Below are 20,786 nucleotides of genomic sequence, written 5' to 3' on the forward strand. Positions count from 1 at the left end.
CTGCCTTATCCCATTTATTTGTGGTCGGCGTAATGTTTTTCTCTTCCATTGATCCCTGTTCGCAGTCATCTCGGGTACCGTTACTAGTTTTACTGGGTATTTTCTATGCACATTACGTTGCGGTAACAGCTTAATGGCCGAATGACGCCAGCAGTGTATGACAGAGACGACATAATGCTTCCTTCTCTTTTCCACACATGTAGTATATAAGTACAGACGATTGTATTCATAAATATATCATCATTTATTAGTGGTCGGCGTAATGTTTTTCTCTTCCACTGAATCCCTGTTCGCAGTCATCTCGGGTATCGTTACTCGTTTTACCGGGTATATTCTATGTACATTACGTTGTGGAATGACGCCAGCAGTGTATGACAGAGACGACATAATGCTTCCTTCTCTTTTCCACACATGTAGTATATAAGTACAGACGATTGTATTCATAAATATCATCATCTGCTTCTTTCTTATCCCATTTATTTGTGGTCGTCGTAATGTTTTTCGCTTCCATTCATTCCTGTTCGCAGTCATCTCGTTATTTACTTCCTTTTTTACCATATCATCTTTCACACAGTCCATCCATCTCTTTCTCGGCCTTCCTCTGCCCTTATAACCATCCACATTCATATGTAACACCTTCCTTAAAATATTATCCTCATTCCTACGCATTACATGTCCATACCACGATAGACGATTACTCTTCAACCTCTCCGACACCGGCGCCACTTTCATACTTCCTCTAATGTATTCATTCTTGTCACACCACACATCCACTAACCTTATCTAGCTATCTAGCGTATATTGAATGCGTCTATATAATTTAGCTTTTAATCATACATAGTGTTGTATTACAATCCAGTTTTGTACCTAACTACACGCTGTTAATTATATTATTAATTTATTTATTCTTTATTGCACTTATAAAATTGTACAATTTGGCGAGCTTAATGCCATATGGCATTCTCTATCAGCTAACCATTAGGTAAGAACAGAAAGCGGTTGATAGGCAGTGGTGGGAAAGGACTAACCTATAATTTTACCTAACATAGATAAATAGGTTTCTTTACAAATACTTACAAATATACATATATAAATATAAACATATACCTGATATAATACATAATAATATATATATACACCAATAAAATTAAATAAAAGAGAATTTTACATATATATTATGACAACAATAGATTTTTTTTTTCCATATTCGTCCATCTCCTTTTCAGTGATGGAACAGGCAAAGATCCTTAGACCGTACAGCCTAGTCTACTTTTAAACTTCTTCATATTTGAACAAGTGATATGTCTGCTTAATGAGTTATATATTTTTTTTCTACTTGACATATTTAATTGTACTGCTACAGAGTTTCACAGAGCGGTAACAAATTTTGTGGAGTCTCAGTATTAGTATATTTCTAGATTATTGATATTATTGTAATTTGATAGTTGCTGTTTTTATTTTATTTTTTTTATGTCCTTATTGTTATCACTATTATTATTATTAATGTATGTATTGCATACGTTTTATACCTTGGTGAGTGCATTGGTATTGTACTGTAATACTCACTGAGAGCATGTAATTTTATAAATAAATAAATAATTAAAAACCGTTTTGTTCATTCTAGAGATAATCAAACATTTTCCGTTTGAAAACAGACTTACTCTGTGCTTTGCGCAGGGCTACAGGAAATCTATTCCAAAGACTATTATATTGATTGCAATCTATTTTGTATGCTAATAAATAAATAAATACAAATGTTTGGACCGTGCGAGGAATTGAACCCGCGACCATCGGAAGTAAATCGGTGTTCTAAACCGCTAGAATCCCGACTTGACTTTTAACCCGATCTATTTTGTATATACAGTGGACCCGGTAATCCGGCCCCCTTATAATCTGACATGGCATCTTATTTATTACTAGCTTTTGCCCGCGGCTTTGCTCGCGTTAATTTATCCCCTTAGGGGTGGAATTTATCAAAATCCTTTCTTAGGGGATGCCTACGTCATAGTAGCTTTATGCATGTAAAGTCTCAGCCTGATCGGTTTAAAATTGACAAAATTTCATATAAACTTACATCCCCTATTTTATCCCCTTGGGGGTAGAAATAATCAAAATCCTTTCTTAGCGGATGCCTACGTCATAACATCTACCTGCATGCCAAATTTCAGCCCGATCCATCCAGTGGTTTGGGCTGTGCGTTGATAGATCACTATGTTAGTCAGTCACCTTTGAGTTATATATATTTAGATTTTGAACAATTTCTAATTTATTTTATTTATATTCATATAATTGACTATTATTACTATATATTTTATTATATATTTAGATTGAATATTTTGTTTACAATAAAGAACCTAAAATTAAGAAGCTTAAAAAATATAATATAATAAAATGAAATATATTATTAAAAGGAGTCCCTTTAGGCAAAGTTCCGAAGATACTGGCAGCGTTCCCTCTTTGAATAGCTAGACTAATTCTTTGTCCGAGGTAGCTGCCAGCTCTTATATATTTACAATATACTTCAGAGTGCATATTCATACATACATATATAATATAGAATCTTATCACTGGATCTGTAATTTGTCGGATTACAAGATACTCTTTTTTAAAAAAAAAGGCGACTCTTAGGTAGCACTCTATAATCCGACAAATTTTTTTTAGGGCTCTATTAAATACCAGCTACCCGCCGCGGCTTCGGCCGGGTCTACATGTATTATATATATAAACCTTCCTCTAGAATCACTCTATCTATTAAACAAAACCGCTTCAAAATTCGTCGCGTAGTTTTAAAGATTTAAGCATACATAGGGATAGACAGCGACAGCGACTTTGTTTTATACTATGTAATGATGTTGATAAATAAATATGACATTGAAAATAAATAAAAAAATGGTTTTAAGGGGGTGATTTTTATTTCACACCCTTAAGACCAAAAGCCCTGCCAAACGTTTGTCGGATAACCGGAGGTCCACTGTATATATGAATTAAATTCTAGTTTTGCTATTAATATAAACAAATCAACTTACAAGTTATTTTTTAACAAACCTTCCCAATATCGTTTAACAAAACAATTAAAAAATATCACCGAGCTAAGCGGCATCGTCTAAGTACTCCTAACTCAGGTACAGCCGTGAATTAAAGCTAGTCTTATCCTAACTTAAATACTAAAAACAATCTTCTTTCTTGAGGTACAAAATAAAACGCTGGCAGTTGTATGGTTTTAAAACGTGTTTCTTAAACTAAACATTATACAATACAACTTATTCTAAAATATAGTCCATATTTATGATCTGTGAGGAGTTACTTGCCACAGTTATATAGGAACAGTCTTCAAAACAAAGTTATTTTATATTTACCAATTTGTTTAAACTGGTCTATATGTGTACTTCAGTCTCACCTATTTTAGCCAAGCAGCTTTTGTAAGCTGTTTCGGTTGTAGTGCAGATTAGGAAGTGAAGTTACAGGATAAGAGGCGTGACATGTTAGTACTCTGGAGTGACAACGCGTGAGTGGTATCACGGGTGTCACGTGATAACGTGATGTCAGTAGTGCTGTTCATGTATGCGACGGTTACCACTTACTGTCCGTTTTTTTTATGTATTTAGTATGGTAAATAACTACATTTTCTGTATGAGGGGCAGAGTTTTTGATTAATTCCTTCATTATTATGAATAGACCAGCTGACTGACCCAATTCTGTTTTGCGGTATAAATTATTTCGGAATAGAGTCACTTTTCACTTGAGGATATAAAAAAATTGTCAGACCTCGATACTAACACATGATAACGTGATGACAGTAATTCTGTTCATGTATATATATTTATTTATACAATTATAATGGTAATCAGACATACGGCCCATCTGATGGTAAACGGTTACCGTGGCCTATGGACGTCTGAAACAGCAGGGGTGTCACGCGTTACCGACCCTTAAGAAACCTTAATATACCCTTCTTGAACAACCCCATGCTGTCTGGAGTCAGCTTCTCTGCTGTTCTAATCATTACAAACATTATAAATGTGAAAACTGTCTGTTCGTCTGTCTTGCTTTCACGCCACAACTACTGAAACGATTTTAATGGAATTTAATACATATATAGTCTAGACACTGAGAAAGATATAGACTACTTTTTAATGCTAGATGAAAAGTTGTATGAAAATACTGTCATTTTTGAAACTTAAATTTTTTTTTAGGTCTATTTATTAAATACTAGCTACCGGGTCTACATGTATTATATATATATAAACCTTCCTCTAGAATCACTCTATCTATTAAACAAACCAAACCGCTTGCGTAGTTTTAAAGATTTAAGCATACATAGGGACAGACAGCGACAGCGATTTTATTTTATACTATGTAATGATGATGGTAAATAAATATGACATTGAAAATTAAAAAAAAAAATGGTTTTAAGGGGATAATTTTTATGTCACACCCTTAAGATCACATTTTTGGGATATGGGGATGAAAGTTTGTATGGATATTCGTCTTTTTAGAACTTTTTGATTATCCTTTTTAGGTTAGATAATTAAATATTTTCTTTACTTGACAAAGTCACTAATATACACGTGGACGAAGCAGCTCTTTAAAAAGTAGCCCATATCCTTTCCAGGACCTAGACTATCTGTATACCAAATTCCATTAAAATCGGTTCATTAATTTTGGCGTGACATCACGACAGACAAAGTTACTTCCGCATTTATTTTAGCAAGCAGTATCGGACTGTTCCTATTTAGGAGGTGATTTCTCACAGACAACCTCACATGTATACAAAATTGAATCGACACAAGCTCTGAGACAGCGACGAGATGATGGGTCCATATCCTTGAGCGTTATCGTATAACTCGAACAGAGGTGCTGCAACCAATTTGTAGTTCTTCGGCACTGCGAATAGAGCTCTATCTTGTAGTTGCACTAGAAATAGTCTCTTGTGCTCTTTCGGTTTTGTGATGTGCGGGGGGATGTAGGGATACTGCGGGGGCTCGAAGTTAGGGCGCCACCAGTTGCCTGTAACATTATGGTTAATTTGTTGAAACAATATAATAATGATAATCTCAGAACAATTCACACAGCGCCATCTAGACCCAAGTTCAGCTAGCTAAAGCTTGTGTTATAGGTACTAGATAACTGATAATAATAATAATAATCTCAGAACAAGTCACACAGCGCCATCTAGTCCCAAGTTAAGCTAGCTAAAGCTTGTGTTATAGGTACTAGATAACTGATAATAATAATAATAATCTCAGAACAATTCACACAGCGCCATCTAGACCCAAGTTAAGCTAGCTAAAGCTTGTGTTATGGGTACTAGATAACTGATAATAATAATAATCTCAGAACAATTCACACAGCGCCATCTAGACCTAAGTTAAGCTAGCTAAAGCTTGTGTTATAGGTACTAGATAACTGATAATAATAATAATAATCTCAGAACAATTCACACAGGGCCATCTAGACCCAAGTTAAGCTAGCTAAAGCTTGTGTTATAGGTACTAGATAACTGATAATAATAATAATAATCTCAGAACAATTCACACAGCGCCATCTAGACCCAAGTTAAGCTAGCTAAAGCTTGTGTTATAGGTACTAGACAACAGTTCCCTATTCGCAGTCATCTCGTTATTTACTTCCTTTCTTACCATATCATCTTTCACACCATCCATCTCTTTTTATAACCATCCACATTCATATGTAACACCTTCCTTAGAATGTTGTTCATGCACGGGATTTCCATTTAATGTTAGACATAGACACCTCTATAAATATATATTGTAATTAAACTGGCTTTTTAAAAAAAAAGTAATTAAATTGACTTTCTTGTCAGATCTTTAATAATAATAACTTTATTGTGCAAAAAAAAAAAAAAAGGGACTTAATTAAGGTTATATAAAATAAGACCAGAAGTGATTTTTTTAAAAAGAAATAATTAGGCTACCTAAGTAAATTAAACTCTTAACTAAGGCAATACATTATATATCTATATTAATCCATATATATATAATAGAAATAATTTTTTAAAACTATTTAGATATCAAGTCAGAGTAACGTAACAGCAAAGTAGTGTCTAAACTTTTATAGGTCTCCCCTCCACTCTTAATCTTCTTTCCAACAATATCTATATTAATCCATATATATATAATAGTTTTTAAAACTATTTAATATCAAGTCCAGTGCAGTAGTGTCTAAACTAGGTCTAGCCTGTATCTCAGACACCATTGCCCTCCTAAAGATAACACGCTATACGATTCTAAAGCGTTGAACGAAAAAATAAGTCTAATGTAGGGTATACTTATAAATAAAATAAATCGTGTTGTTGAGGCAATGAATGCGTCACATCGTATTGTTAACTATCGTGTGACGCACCATTAATTAAAAATGGTAAAGTCAATAATCATGTAACCTGAAACGGAACGTCAGAGGCCAGAGCCAAAGTAATCTATGTGACATTGACAAGTGGATGACGGATGATTGAACGGAAGCAGCGGCAGTTTTGGAGCGAAAGTGTTGATATTATTATAAAAACAAGTAAGAGATAGGTAATTGTGAATATTATAGGCATTGAGGTGTTTCTCTCCCTGACCAACCGGCATTACGCCTAAGTCGTCAGAATACTAGAGATTTTAAAAGTATGGTCCAACTACAATCAGTGCATATATACTTTCAAGTGCGACCACTTTGCGACACAGATCTATATAAGGTAGGGAAAAAATTATAATATAAAAAATTTGACGTTCATAAGTGATATATGATTTCTGAATTTGATGACGGACAAGTTGCTACAAGAAATTCCATGGGGCTGGCGATCACCGCACTCATTGACCAATAGGAGCGGAGTTTCATCCATTGACAAGTTTCGACGCGTTTGTTGTGTACAAATGATTTGTTCACCATAAATTAAACATTACGTATCGTATCATATAAAAATATGAAAAACCATTCTTGTTGCTTTATTTCTGCACTTATATATATTTTTTGTGAATAAAATCTAAACAGCATCCGCATCTGCAGTTGTGAACGCCAAGAATCCCCATCCGAGTGTTATATCCGTGTATACAGAACTATATTTTTTTTTTATACTACGATGATGGCAATCAAGCATACGGCCCATCTGATGGTAAATGGTTACCGTAGCCTATGAACGCCTGAAACACCAGGGGTACTTGCGCGTTGCCGACCCTTAAGAAACCTTAATATACCCTTCTTGAAAAACCCCATGCTGTAGTCTCGGCAGGTAGTTCATTCCATAATCTAAGTGTACGCAGGAGAAAACTCCTCTGAAACCGCACTGTTCGGGACAACATATATATATAATTTGTAGCCATCTTAATACAATAGTGTGTAATAACCGTTACAGTAATCTAGACTCTAGACTGCACCGTCAGCTACAAAATTCTTCCACGTGCAGTTTCGCTGACGATGCAGCACTTTCCAATTAAATTAAAAATTACATTTCAATAGAATTGTATATATAATGTAATTGTGTAAGAACTGGCCTCCATTGCGGAGCTGCCAATAGTGTAGTATTTAATAAATATTTTATAAGAAATTGTATTTTTTTTAAAGTCCTCGGCTGTGATTATTATCACTAATTCTGATATCACTGATAATTCGCGGATGAGAAAAAAAATCTATCCGCAACATCCCTGGTACATATATAGTTCGATCATACCTATGGTATCTTCAATCAGCCACTCTTGTTTCACCCCGTCCTGTCTGCCGAGTGTCTCTGTTAATAACCTCTTCAACCCCTCTATTTCATCCTGAAAACATAAATAATAAACATAAAATAGGTTTTTTATGGGAATGGGCATCAAATTCCACAATACTATACCAAAATTTATTTTGGATTTATAAATGAATTAGAGATCAAAGCTAGCCATCTTCACTCTCGAGATCATCCTCTAACTCGCCTGTGAAAGTTACGACTCATCTCGTAACATTTTTTGTAACATTACTAAATGTTAGCCGCGACCAATGGAAAGCACACACCATCCACATAGAACCCATAGTTTTGTCATCCACAGGCACTATTTTTTTTTATAATCTCAGTACAATTCACACAATGCCATCAAGACCCAAGTTAAGCTAACTAAAGCTTGTGTTATGAGTACTAGACAACTGATACAAACACATACATTTTCTATTCTATTCTATTCTGTGGTTTGATAACCGCATTGCTGGCAATGTACCTTGTCAGGTCGACCTCCACGCGGTTCCCCTTGGAAACCATCGTGATAAATTCCTGGTCAATTTGTCACGATGTGCTAACTGACCTGACCTCATGCTCATTTTATCATCCTCCACTAGTGCCCCGCCAGCGTAATCCGTTAGCGTAGGCGGGTGCACCATTCTATTATCATCCATAAAAAAAAAATTATACATAGAAAACATCCAGACCTGGGTAGGTGTATTTGTAACTATTACTTTGTGCCAAGCCATAATAATAAAAAAAAATTTTTCAACTGACATGGCTGTATGGGCACAGTTCTTTGAATCATTCCGAAATATAGAGAACAAAAAAAAAAAGAAACTATAAATGTCAAATGAAAAAACAATAATAAAAGCAATCAATTTCACCTCTCCAGGATTCAGTTCTCCACCAGGCAGCTTGAAGAAAGCAGTCCCAAGTTGCAACAGCAGCACATGTGGTAGACCATGCTCGTGGACCAGGAGTACACCTTCCACTGACCTGAACAGATGCATGGTCAGTCAGGTGAACGAGTGCTGCTTGTAGGGACTGGTCAGCTCTAATCACTACGACTGGTTTAATCTTACGAGTTGACTGTGTATTTAAAATTTTGTCTCTGATGTATTAATAGTCTGCTTTTTAATCCCAGAGACAAATTTGAAGTTTCTGATGTTGCCAGGTTTTTGATTTTTTTTAATAGGGTTGTGACAGTATCGGAAATTAATTTTAATTACCCATGTTTATAGGTTATTCAGAAATAATGTGTGGGTGTTTATTTAACATGCATTAACACAAAATTATTAAAGTATAATAATAATAATTATCTCAAGACAATTCACACAGCGCCATCTAGTCCCAAGTTAAGCTAGCTAAAGCTTGTGTTACGGATACTAGATAACTGATACAAGTACATAGATCTTTTTTTCGTAAATACATACATATTATACATAGAAAACACCCAGACCGATACAAACAATCATAATCATGAATATAAAATGTTTGTGCCGTGTGATAAAACGAACCTGCGACCATCAGACATACAGCTGTGTTCTAGACCACAGAGGTCACCAAAGTATGGGTATTAATAAATATATAGTTGTTGTATCAAAATAGATTTTTTTACTTTTCACTAAAATAAAGATAAAATATCTATTTTATAAAACAAATGACCCTTTTATAGTGTCATATATTATAAAACAAACACCTATTTAAAATATTTAGCTGTTTGAAAGAAAAAAAATGTTGATCTTAATACTGTAAAAATTACTATTTGTACAGAAAAAACAAAAATGCATTTTTATGCTATATAATATGAAGACAGTAATGGAAACACTAGTAAATGTTTGTAGATTTTAATTATGTTGTTGGACCATCATTTAAAAATTTAAAATAAATATGTTAAAATAAATGTTTCCGATTGAAGAAATCGGTATCACAGGTACACCACTACCCCACTATATGTTGTAACATTATTTGAAAATTTGACACTTACACCTATTAATTTATTCTCTAGGATTAAAAAAAAACTATACTCAAATTACTAAGAATGAGTGTGTAGCGGTTTATATGTTGATTATAGCTTGGCTCATCATTGCCTTGCCTTTATCCCATTATTTGTGGTCAGCGCAGTATGTCATTCTTTTCCACTACTCTCTATTGGTTGTCATATCTGAACATACTCTTCTTTTATTCATATCATCTTTCACACAATCCATACATCTTTTCTTAGAGCGTCCCCTCCCTTTACATCCAGCGGCAGCTTGCCTCTTACTTGTTATTGTGTAATTATTATTTATGTAAAAGATCAACACACTAGTTTCTTGCTCATTCTTCTTGTGATGAATCTGCATTCCGAATGAGCGGTAGAATAAAAAAACTTGTCTATTCAAAAGTGCTTACATTAAGTTTATTTGAATAGAGATTATTTCTATTTCTATTTCATAAAAATTGTAATAACAACTTTTTTCGAAATATCTCCATTGGAAAGTATACACTCTATTCTGAGGTCTAGGTAGCGAGCTTTGAAAAAGGGCGAGCACAATAGATCTATGCAGGTTGCAGTGTTACAATGTAAAGCACCGAATTATAGCCTTTAGGTTTTATAAAAAAAAATACCTTAAATCTATATTTATAAACTGAAAATACTTATTTATATGCGAATGAGTGGTAGAATAAAAAAATATGACTATTCAAGTGTTTGTATTGAGTTTATGTGAATAAAAATTATTTCTATATGTATTGACTGTGACTCAATATGCAGACGGTGTTACAGCAATCAGCTTATTTAGAAAATAATGCTCAGAAAATATCACACAAGCCAAAGTAGCAAAAAACATAACCTATTCTTACCTTCTCATTCCAATTTTTGAGAATTCTTCCCTCATACGCTGAAACCTAGCCGGCACTGATGCGTCTTTCTCAAATAGCGGTTCTTTTGTACCAAATGTATAGTTCGTTAGTGGATATAAATTTATTGATCTATTCAGAGTCAGACTAGCATTATTTTGACTATTTTGATGTTGTACGCCCGGTCTCGGCCATTGCTTATTGCCCGGGGCACCTTGGACTGCAGCCATTATGTATACTTTCGGTTCCGTGATGAAAAATTACACTACTAATTATTCAGATAAATAAATCACACGATTTTAACAGTCAAACAGAGAAACTAACTAAACTAACGAAAAAGACGCTAATTGGCAAACAATCAAGCGACAGCCATTTAATTTATGATTTTTTTTAATAATAAATTTTACGACTTTGGATGTACTATCATTTGAGAGGAGTATTACATTATCAAATAATTGTGTACAGAGGTTTCGGTTTATTCCAGGGAGATAAAAAGGAAAATTTATGTAATTATATTATGCCTAATTTACAAATACGGTGTTTTTTCTTTTTGTCTCGCTAAAGTAAAAATATCACGGACAGATAAAAAAAAAATGCAAGTACTACAATACTTAAACTATCACTAATAGCAATGTAATTATAACTTTGTCATCATCTACTTCTTTCTTATTTTATCTTTGTGCGAAGCTATAATAAAAAAGAAACTGTTGCTTTGGCTGTATGGGCATAATTCCTTTTCTCGGTCAGAAATAAGCAGAACCAAAAAATAACTATCAATGTCAAATGAAAGAAAATAAAATTTTTCAAAACTTGTTTATTTATTATTTTGTTTGCGTAAAATTTAATTAATCACATTATTTTACTTGTATAATGTCTCAACAATTAGAGTTATTAACTGAAAATCCGGCCCAGTGGTCAACGATTTTGTATGTAACACCAGAGATACTGAAAAAGGAAATCAAACCATTTGTTGTTCGTAAGTTATCTTTAATTATATTTAACCGCTACGACTATTATTCTACATGTGGTAGGCAGAGGCATTATCAACTGTCGATGTGGGGAACGCAGTTCTTGACGTGCCTTAGTAATACTGGCTTGTTTCATACTAGTTAAGCCCGCGACTTCCTCCACATTTTACACACTAACCCATATACACTAATCTACAATAATCTAACCCAAAAAAGGCAAAGAAAAAAGTTTCAAGCTCCTAGCTTTAGAAATGACAATGCTTCTATATAAACTTTTATCTCCCTTACAACTCGGTGCCCCGGGGGGGAAGGGGATTGTTAGTAATGTGGACTACTGAACCCATTACTAGCAATGTACCATGTCAGGTTGACCTCCACGTGGTTCCCCCTGGAAACCATCGTGATAAATTCCTGGTGAATTTGTCACGATGGGCTAACTGACCTGACCTCATGCTCATCTTATCATCCTCCACTGGTGCCCCGCCAGTGTAAACCGTTAGCGCAGGCGGGTGCACCATTACATTATCATTTATAAAAAAAAACTCGGTGCCCCGCCAGTGTAAACCGTTAGCGCAGGCGGGTGAACCATTCTACTATCATTCACAAAAAAAATCTCATTTGCAATAAAAAGTAGTTCTTTCTCAGGATCTAGACTATCTGTGTACCAAATTTCATTTAAATCGGTTTAGTAGTTTTGGCGTGAAAGACAGAGTTACTTTTACATTTATAATATTAGTAAGGCTGTAAAAAACTTCTTTACATATATAGCAAGTCATAACATGCATTTATGGCTGTATACGTACATAAATATATTGTATAGTCAACAATATGTCAACTGTCTTGTCTCATAAAAATGCTTTGTTATTTTATTTAAATATATATAAATATAATCCAGATCTAGCCCATAACTGGTGACCCCGCCGTAATATGGCTGTATACGTACATAAATATATTGTATAGGCAGCGCGCATACGAAGCTGTGCGCGCATCTTAAATATAGCCATACATTCATTAATATTTATAACAAATAAAAACTATTTACAATTATTATTAATAAATAAAATTACTTTAATTAAATATGTACACAATATACCTTTTTTTATATATATAGGTATAATCTCAGGACAATTCACACAGCACCATCTAGACCCAAATTAAGCTAGCTATAACTTGTGTTATGGTTACTAGATAACTGATACAAATACATATATAATAAACTCCCCAAAGACATTAAAGAATCACAGTCAATAACTACATTTAAAAAACTATTGAAACACTATATAATAAACCACTATCAGTAATCTCAAAAAATATGTCACTGTAGATATATATAATGTTTTTCTTATAATTGTTTTATTTTTATTTGTAAATATCATAAACAATTAATAAATAAATAAAATAAAAAAAAATCTCTCTAATATGCTACATCTATGTACATGTTAACCCAGTACCGCTGAGGCCATTTATGGCGGTAAGCCAAACAATAAATGTTAGCATTTCTGCGGGTAGTTGCTTAGATTTTGTTACTACACCATCTGCATTATATATATCTTCTTTTTTTTTATTTATTGTACAACAACAAAAGTACAAAAGGCGAGCTTAATGCCATATGGCATTCTCTACCAGCTAATCTTTAGGTACAAATTGAAAGCATGTGTTCTTTTGTATTTCCACTAATATTTAATTTTGTATAAGTTTATGCTTTTAGTTCTCATGTTAAGTGAATTATTTGTAATTCTTAATGAGAATAAATATCTAAAACCTAATACATAAATTTTTTTCGTAAATATGTTTTGCCAATGTTTTATTTATTTATTTACTTTCGGAAAACCAAGGCTATTTACAAACATAGTTATAAACATAATTAAATGATAACGGCCACTTATAGGTTTTCACGAATAGAAACGTATATAAATTACAGTGCTAACACGAGAGGCGTGTTTGTTTACTCATAAAATCATATATCAAACAATAACAATCCACTAAATTAAAACATATGCTGAAATTAACAAACAAACATTTTTGAAATAGAAATAGAAATAGAAATAATCTTTATTCAAATAAACTCATTACAAGCACTTTTGAATAGTCATATTTTGATTCTACCACTCATTCGGAATGCAGATTCATCACAAGAAGAATGAGCAAGAAACTTGTGTGTTGCTCTTTTTAATAGATGTTTTTTTTTTACATATATAAATAATTACAGTGTAACAAGTAAGAGGCATGCGACAATCAACATAGAAATCGCTACGCACTCATTATTAGTGTAATCAGATAATATTGTCAGTGCTATGTATTTAAAATTTTTCTACAAAAACATTATTATCGGTTGTAACTTTTAAATTAATCCTTATTCTGTTTGTTTTATTTTCTTTTGCTCATTCACTGAAAACCTGTTATTTAGATATGTACTTTTGATTAATGTATTAGATTGTAAGCTGTTGGTTTTCTAATAAATAAATAAATAAATCGTTAACGAATTCTTCAATTTTATAGTAAGCTTTTTTGAATAATAGAAATGCATATAAGTAACATTAAATTCAATACTTATAACTATGCTCATCATCGCTAAAGATATTCTATCGGAAAACAAATCAATATCTAACACCCTACTTAATCTATTGAAGTTATTACTTGCTCTCCACATATAACTGTTTTGCCTATAGTTAGATACAGAAGGTATAGAAATAGAAGGGGTAAATCTGGTACGTTTAGCTGGTACATTAAAATTAAATTTTGAAAGTAACTCTGGACAGTCTATGACGCCGGAGGCTACTTTGATCAAGTAAATGATATCAGCAATTTGACGGCGTGTGTTTTACAAATAAAGAATCTTGAATTTTAACATTTTCAGTGGCCCTGAAAGAGTTGGAAGGTAATCCTGACAGTAGGACATCTAGTTTAATGAACGCGGACAAGTTCTCAGCGGTCCGGTCTGTGGTGAGACACGTCACCAGGTCACGCTCTGCTACCAAGGAGGCCTGGAGTCAGGAAGATATTAAAACTTTTTTAGAAGGGTTAAGGTGAGATTTATATGTATTTTTTTTTCAGCCCCATATTGTAAGAACCTTAGGGATTAACATAAAATTAATTATAATATCAATGATGTTATTATTAATATACAATAATAATATAAATTGTCTCTTTGATCACGGTACTGATGATGGCAATATAGCATCTGCCACGATAGCATCTCATACAAGTCTATGTGGTTTTGATCAAAATTTTATGATTAGATAATTAAATTGAGTGATTGTAGGAGATTTTATTAGATTTTTATTACTTCAAATTATAATTACACATGTGGATGCACTCATAGAGGGTACCCACTCCATTCCAAAGGGCACTCACTCTATGCCGGAGGGCCCCCACTCCATTCTGAAGGGTACCCACTGCATTCTGGAGGGCATCCACTTTATTCAGGAGGGCACCCACTCCATTCTGAAGGGCACTCACTTCATTCCGGAGAGCATCCACTTTATTCAGGAGGGCACCCACTCCATTCCGAAGGGCACTCACTTAATTCCGGAGGGCACCCACTCCATTCCGAAGGGCACTCACTTAATTCCGGAGGGCACCCACTCCATTCCGAAGGGCACTCACTTAATTCCGGAGGGCACCCACTCCATTCCGAAGGGCACTCACTTAATTCCGGAGGGCACCCACTCCATTCCGAAGGGCACTCACTTAATTCCGGAAGGCATTCAGTCCATTCCAGAGGGCACCCACTCCATTCCGGAGGGCACTCACTCCATTCCGGAGGGCACCCACTCTATTCTGAAGGGCACTCATTTTATTCAAGAGGGAAACCTACACTCTAAGAGCGTAGCGCAGCGCATGTGTGCAAGAGTAGTGCATTCCAATTTCGCTAGTAAACAAACTATAGTTGAAATCAACGTAGAACAGAGATAAAGTGCGTAGCGGTTGCTATGTTGATTGTCGCATGCCTAATCCTTGTTAATGGAAATATAATTAAATCAATATTTATTTAAAAGACCAACACAAGTTTCTTGCTTATTCTTCTTGTGATGAATCTGCATTCCGAATGAGCGGTAGAATAAAAAAACTTGTCTATTCAAAAGTGCTTACATTAAGTTTATTTGAATAGAGATTATTTTCTATTTCTATTTCATAAAAATTGTAATAACAACTTTTTTTCGAAATATCTCCTTTGGAAAGTACACACTCTATCTGAGGAGATAAAATCATCACCATCGCTTCTAAGAATATCCTTCAGTTCTTGTCCCTGACGGGTCTAGGTAGCGAACTTTGAAAAAGGGCGAGCACAATAGATCTATGCAGGTCGCAGTGTTACAATCTAAAGCACCGAATTATAGCCTTTAGGTTTTATAAAAAAAAATACCTTCTAATCTATATCTATATTTATAAACTGAAAATACTTATCTATATGCAAATGAAAGTGAATTTTGAAAAATAGTGATCACAATACATTTTTTTACGCCCTTATTTCCATAGACTGAAGGTCCATGCCCTTTTTTGCAATTTTTTTTAATCCTATCTTTCTATTATATTTTCTTTCCACGCCTTCATTGCTCCCCGCGAATAACATACATTGTGGCTTCCCGCAGTTAATATTTTTTTTTTGTTTTTCTGTTTATATATATTTTTTACTTTTTTTTTATTTTTTTTGTCTCTTTTGTCTGAATACACAATACATTTAGACAGGTTCAAGTGCTACAGGTCTAAAGTACCCAACAAACTTACACTACCCAGTGAGTTAAAATCAGGGATGTTATGGATATAAAATTTCGGATACGGATACGTTTCGAATATAGGAATGATTATTATACCGGATATGGTCGCGGATATGAAATCCCATCAAAAACATAAATGTGAAATGATAGCCGAGTTTAATATTATGATATATGCCTTGATTGTTGACTTCTACGACAAAAGAGATGAGATCTAAATGGGTGCCAAGTTCAATGGTCTGTCCTGAAATGTATTTATAACAATATAAAATATCATTTCTTCTTATAACTTAGGATAATATACTGTAGCCTATGGTCTGACTTGGCCAGTTCTCATATACCAACTATTACTTTCGATTGCTAGTTACTACTAATATTAAAATAGGATTCGACAAGTAACATGTTTAGAACTTGCGAAGGCTACAGTATATTTCGTATATGAAAACTAGCCAAGTTAGACCTTAGGCTACAGTATATTATCCTAAGTTATAAGAAGAAATAATATTTTGTATATGAACAATATATGAACCAAATTTGACAGGTTTATGTGAAAGAGTTTTTGAGTTATGAGGGGGTCAAAAGTGGCTCCAAATGGTTCGTGTAAATATACACACGGTGCTGCTCGCCAGTTGTCTTACTTGAAACTCGGCTTGACACGCTACCGCGTGTCTAGATTATTTCGGAATATACGTTACTTTCGGATAATTTCGGTTAATGATATAATATTTTTAAGGAATTTCAAAGTAAAATACAAGTAGCTAATAAAATGGTTATATAATGTGTCTCAATTAGTTTCCGCCCCTATCCGATATTATCCGAAACTTTTATTTCGGATTCGATTACGGTTACGTATATTTTTTTGATATCCGATAGTTTCGGTTACCCTAACCTGGTCTAAAGTACCTGACAATAGTCCAAACCCTACAATAGAAATAAATAGAAATAATCAAGAATTTGTTTGCAGATTCAGTCCAGACTGCGTTGCGGAGTTGACCTCACTGCTATGTTTGGAAAAGATGTACGAAAATATACCGAAACATTTGAGAACGAAGCCCGGCCTCGTGAACTTGCAGTGGAGAATAGATCTTTCCTTAAGGTAATTTAGTTTTCATTGAGATTTAAACTTATGGCTGTATATGCATGTAAACATATTGTATTGGCAGCGCAACTGAAATACAGTAGAAATAGAAATAGAAATAAACTTAATATAAGCAATTTTGAATAGTCAAGTTTTTTTATTCTACCGCTTATTCGGAATGCAGATTCATCACAAGAAGAATAACCAAGAAACTTGTGTGTTGCTCTTTTAAATAAATATTGATTTACTTATATTTAATTAATAACAAGGAATAGGCATGCGACAATCAACATAGAAACCGCTACGCACTTAATCTCTGTTCAGTGGACCCCCGGTTATCCGACAAACGTTTTGCAGGGCAGCGTCGGACCATCGAATTTGTCGGATTATAGAGTACTGCCTAAGGGTCCCCTATAATCCGGATTTTTTTACAATAGAGTATCGTGTAATCCGACAACCCCCATCGTTAAGGGGTTGAAATCGGGGTTGTAAACCACTAGATGGTTGTGTGTGAATTGTCCAAAGATATTATATTACTGGAACCACTAGTTTCCGTAACTAACAACCCCCATCCCCCTGTCAACCTTTAAGGGGTTGAAATCGGGGTTGTAAACCACCAGATGGCGCTGTGTGAATTGTCCAAGGATATTATATTACTGGAACCACTAGTTTCCAAAACTAACAACCCCCACCCCCCTTTCAACCTTTAAGGGGTTGAAATCGGGGTTGTAAACCACCAGATGGCGTTGTGTGAATTGTCCAAGGATATTATATTACTGGAACCACTAGTTTACATAACTAACAACCCCCACCCTCCTTTCAACCTTTAAGGGGTTGAAATCGGGGTTGTAAATTACCAAAAAGCTCTTAATATATTTTTCTACTCTCTCATTTTCAGTCAATCCAACATAGCTTCAGAAAACGCCGATCCTGAAAGATCTAAAGAGATCATGCGAAGAGATACCCATGTGATATTAATGTTAACGCTTACAAACGGACAAACAAACACATATAGATTATCTATAAGTAAATTCCACGAGTTAAGGTACACTATAGCGTCTGCACTGAAGAATATGATCGTTTTGGAGAAGCGGAGCTGCATGAGGAAGGAATGACAATGGCTTTCGCGGGGGTAGTGGGTTCATAGTTGTTACAAACTGGATGAAACCCCAAGGGGGCTGAAAGTCCCTTTCTGTGGGGGTGACCGGTAAAAGAAAAGACAGTTTGTTGTTATATATTGTACATATATAAAAGGATACTTACTTGGATAATAATCCACGGTGGTTCAAAGGTTTAGCACATCGCTTTACTTCCGATGTTCGCGGGTTCGATTCCTCGCACGGTACAAACATTTGTATTCATGAGTATGATTGTATCGGTCTGGGTGTTTTTTATGTATAATATGTAATACATTCATATTATACATAGAAAACACCCAGACCGATACAAACAATCATACTTTTGAATGCAAATGTTTGTATCACGCGAGGAATCGAACCTGCGACCATATGAAGTAAGGTGGTGTGCTACACTCCTAGCCATCGAGGTTGTCGTATGTTCTTGGTGAAATTATCACAAAGTGCTAACTGACCTGACCTCATGCTCATCTTATCATCCTCCACTGGTGCCCTGCCAGCGTATACCGTTAGCGCAGGCGGGTGCACCATAAGTCCCGCCTGATGGTAAATGGTAACCGTCGCCTATATACATGAACAGCACTACGGACATCACGTTATCATGTGCCCGTGATGATCACGCATTGTCATTCCAAAGATGTCATGCCTTTTTGACATTGGATGTCACGTTATCATGTTAAGCATAATCATGCGCTACCATTCCAGAAATGTCTTGCCTATTAGACATTTTAAGGCAATAATTTCAAATGTAATATTGAATTAGTTTTATTTAATGTATTCAGAATACTGTATACTAGCTCTTCCCGCGTTAAATTTATAACCTATATGTTATTCTGATGTATCATCATCATTACATAGTGTTCGCGCTGGTCTTTGCCTCATACTGGGAGTCTATAGCCGTGCACTTAAAAAAAAAAAAAGAAAGGCGGGTTACTTGTTCGCATTGCCGCCATCGCATCAAATCATTAATTCAATATTAAAATAATTCTGTTATAATTTTCAAATAAAATACAACAAAACAAGAAAAGACTGTATGTGTATCATAATGAGTTCATGAAAAGCAGTGCAGTGTGGTAATTCTGCCGAAAGTTCCCGGGAACGAAGATTGTGCAAGTTTGGCGACAAGGTCAGTGTGCATTTTTGATTCCCAGTACCTATTATTGGAAGTTAATGTTAAAAATATATTTTTAATAGATAGTAGATAAAGTGATCATGAAGGTTTATACATAATACATGTACACCTGTGGGAAGCCGGGGCGAGAAGCTAGTGAATTGTGTAGTCTCATAAAAATCCGTTCCGTAGTTTTTGCGTGAAAGATTAACAAACATACTAACTTACGAACTTTTGCGTTTATAATGTTACTAACTACTCGCCTATTATACATATAAACCTTCCTCTAGAATCACTCTATCTATTAAAAAAAACCGCTTCAAAATCCGTTGCGTAGTTTTAAAGATTTAAGCATATATAGGGACAGACAGCGACAGCGACTGTTCTATACTATGTAATGATTCAGATATTAAGATGTGAGCTTTTATAAAAAGCTAATGGATTGCGTATTGTAAATATTGTAAAGTTTAATTATATATTGTTATAAAGTACAGAAAATATTGTACACATTTAATGAATTAATAACAGTTTATTTTTTTATTAATAAAAAAAATGAAATCTAAAAAAAAAATTTATTGTGTTTTTATTTATAGCAATTCATGTTTAATGTACACACAAACTACAGTAGCCGTTCAAGTTTTTTTTATACTAAGATGGTGGCAAACAAGCATACGGCCCATCTGATGGTATTTGGTTACTGTAGCCTATGGATGCTTGAAACACCAGGGGTATAACGTGTACACGACCCTTAAGAAACCTTAATATCCTTAAAAAACCCCATGCTGTAGTCTCGTGAGAAAACCTCGGCAGGTAGTTCATTCCACAATGTAAGTGTACGCGGGAGGAAGCTCCTCTGAAACCGCACTGTTCGGGACAACATATATATATAATTTGTAGCCATCTTAATATAGTGTGTATATAGTGTGTAATAACCAATAGTGTAGTATTTAATAATAGTGTAATATTTTATAAGAAATTGTATTTTTTTTTAATTCCTTCTCGGCTGTGATTATTATCACTAATTCTGATATCAGATGACGATTACGTCATCGGTAGTTATTTACTTTTTTTCAACATTGTCTTTGCAAAAAAATACATTAATTGAAAAATGTTTAAGTAATCATGGGTGGAGGAAGTCTATTATAAGTATATAGGTATTTTACTGTTACATATATTTTTATTAATATATTTATTAGATATATTATGATTGTATTCATTGAAAAATGTTTACGTAATTAGATATA

At 34.3% G+C, this 20,786-nt stretch overlaps 2 protein-coding genes across 2 annotated transcripts; one reads left to right on the forward strand and one right to left on the reverse strand.

The window, feature by feature from the left end:
- Positions 1–4,719: 4,719 nt before the first annotated feature.
- Positions 4,720–10,911, reverse strand: LOC131845232 (cleavage and polyadenylation specificity factor subunit 5). Its single transcript, XM_059194273.1, has 4 exons — positions 10,538–10,911; positions 8,578–8,689; positions 7,670–7,760; positions 4,720–5,007 (listed from the first exon to the last, which is right to left on the reverse strand). The coding sequence occupies exons 1-4, from the start codon at positions 10,762–10,764 to the stop codon at positions 4,760–4,762; spliced, it is 678 nt and encodes a 225-aa protein (XP_059050256.1). The 5' UTR covers positions 10,765–10,911; the 3' UTR covers positions 4,720–4,759.
- Positions 10,912–11,335: 424 nt separating this feature from the next.
- On the forward strand, positions 11,336–18,585 carry LOC131845233 (uncharacterized). Its single transcript, XM_059194274.1, has 4 exons — positions 11,336–11,510; positions 14,360–14,528; positions 17,182–17,313; positions 18,194–18,585. Exons 1-4 carry the CDS (start codon positions 11,405–11,407, stop codon positions 18,408–18,410), a joined length of 624 nt encoding a protein of 207 aa, XP_059050257.1. The 5' UTR covers positions 11,336–11,404; the 3' UTR covers positions 18,411–18,585.
- Positions 18,586–20,786: the final 2,201 nt, after the last annotated feature.

The sequence above is a fragment of the Achroia grisella genome, unplaced genomic scaffold, assembly GCF_030625045.1.
Source record: "Achroia grisella isolate CSIRO2021 unplaced genomic scaffold, CSIRO_AGI_Agris_v1 utg461, whole genome shotgun sequence".
In the NCBI taxonomy this organism is placed as follows: domain Eukaryota; kingdom Metazoa; phylum Arthropoda; class Insecta; order Lepidoptera; family Pyralidae; genus Achroia; species Achroia grisella.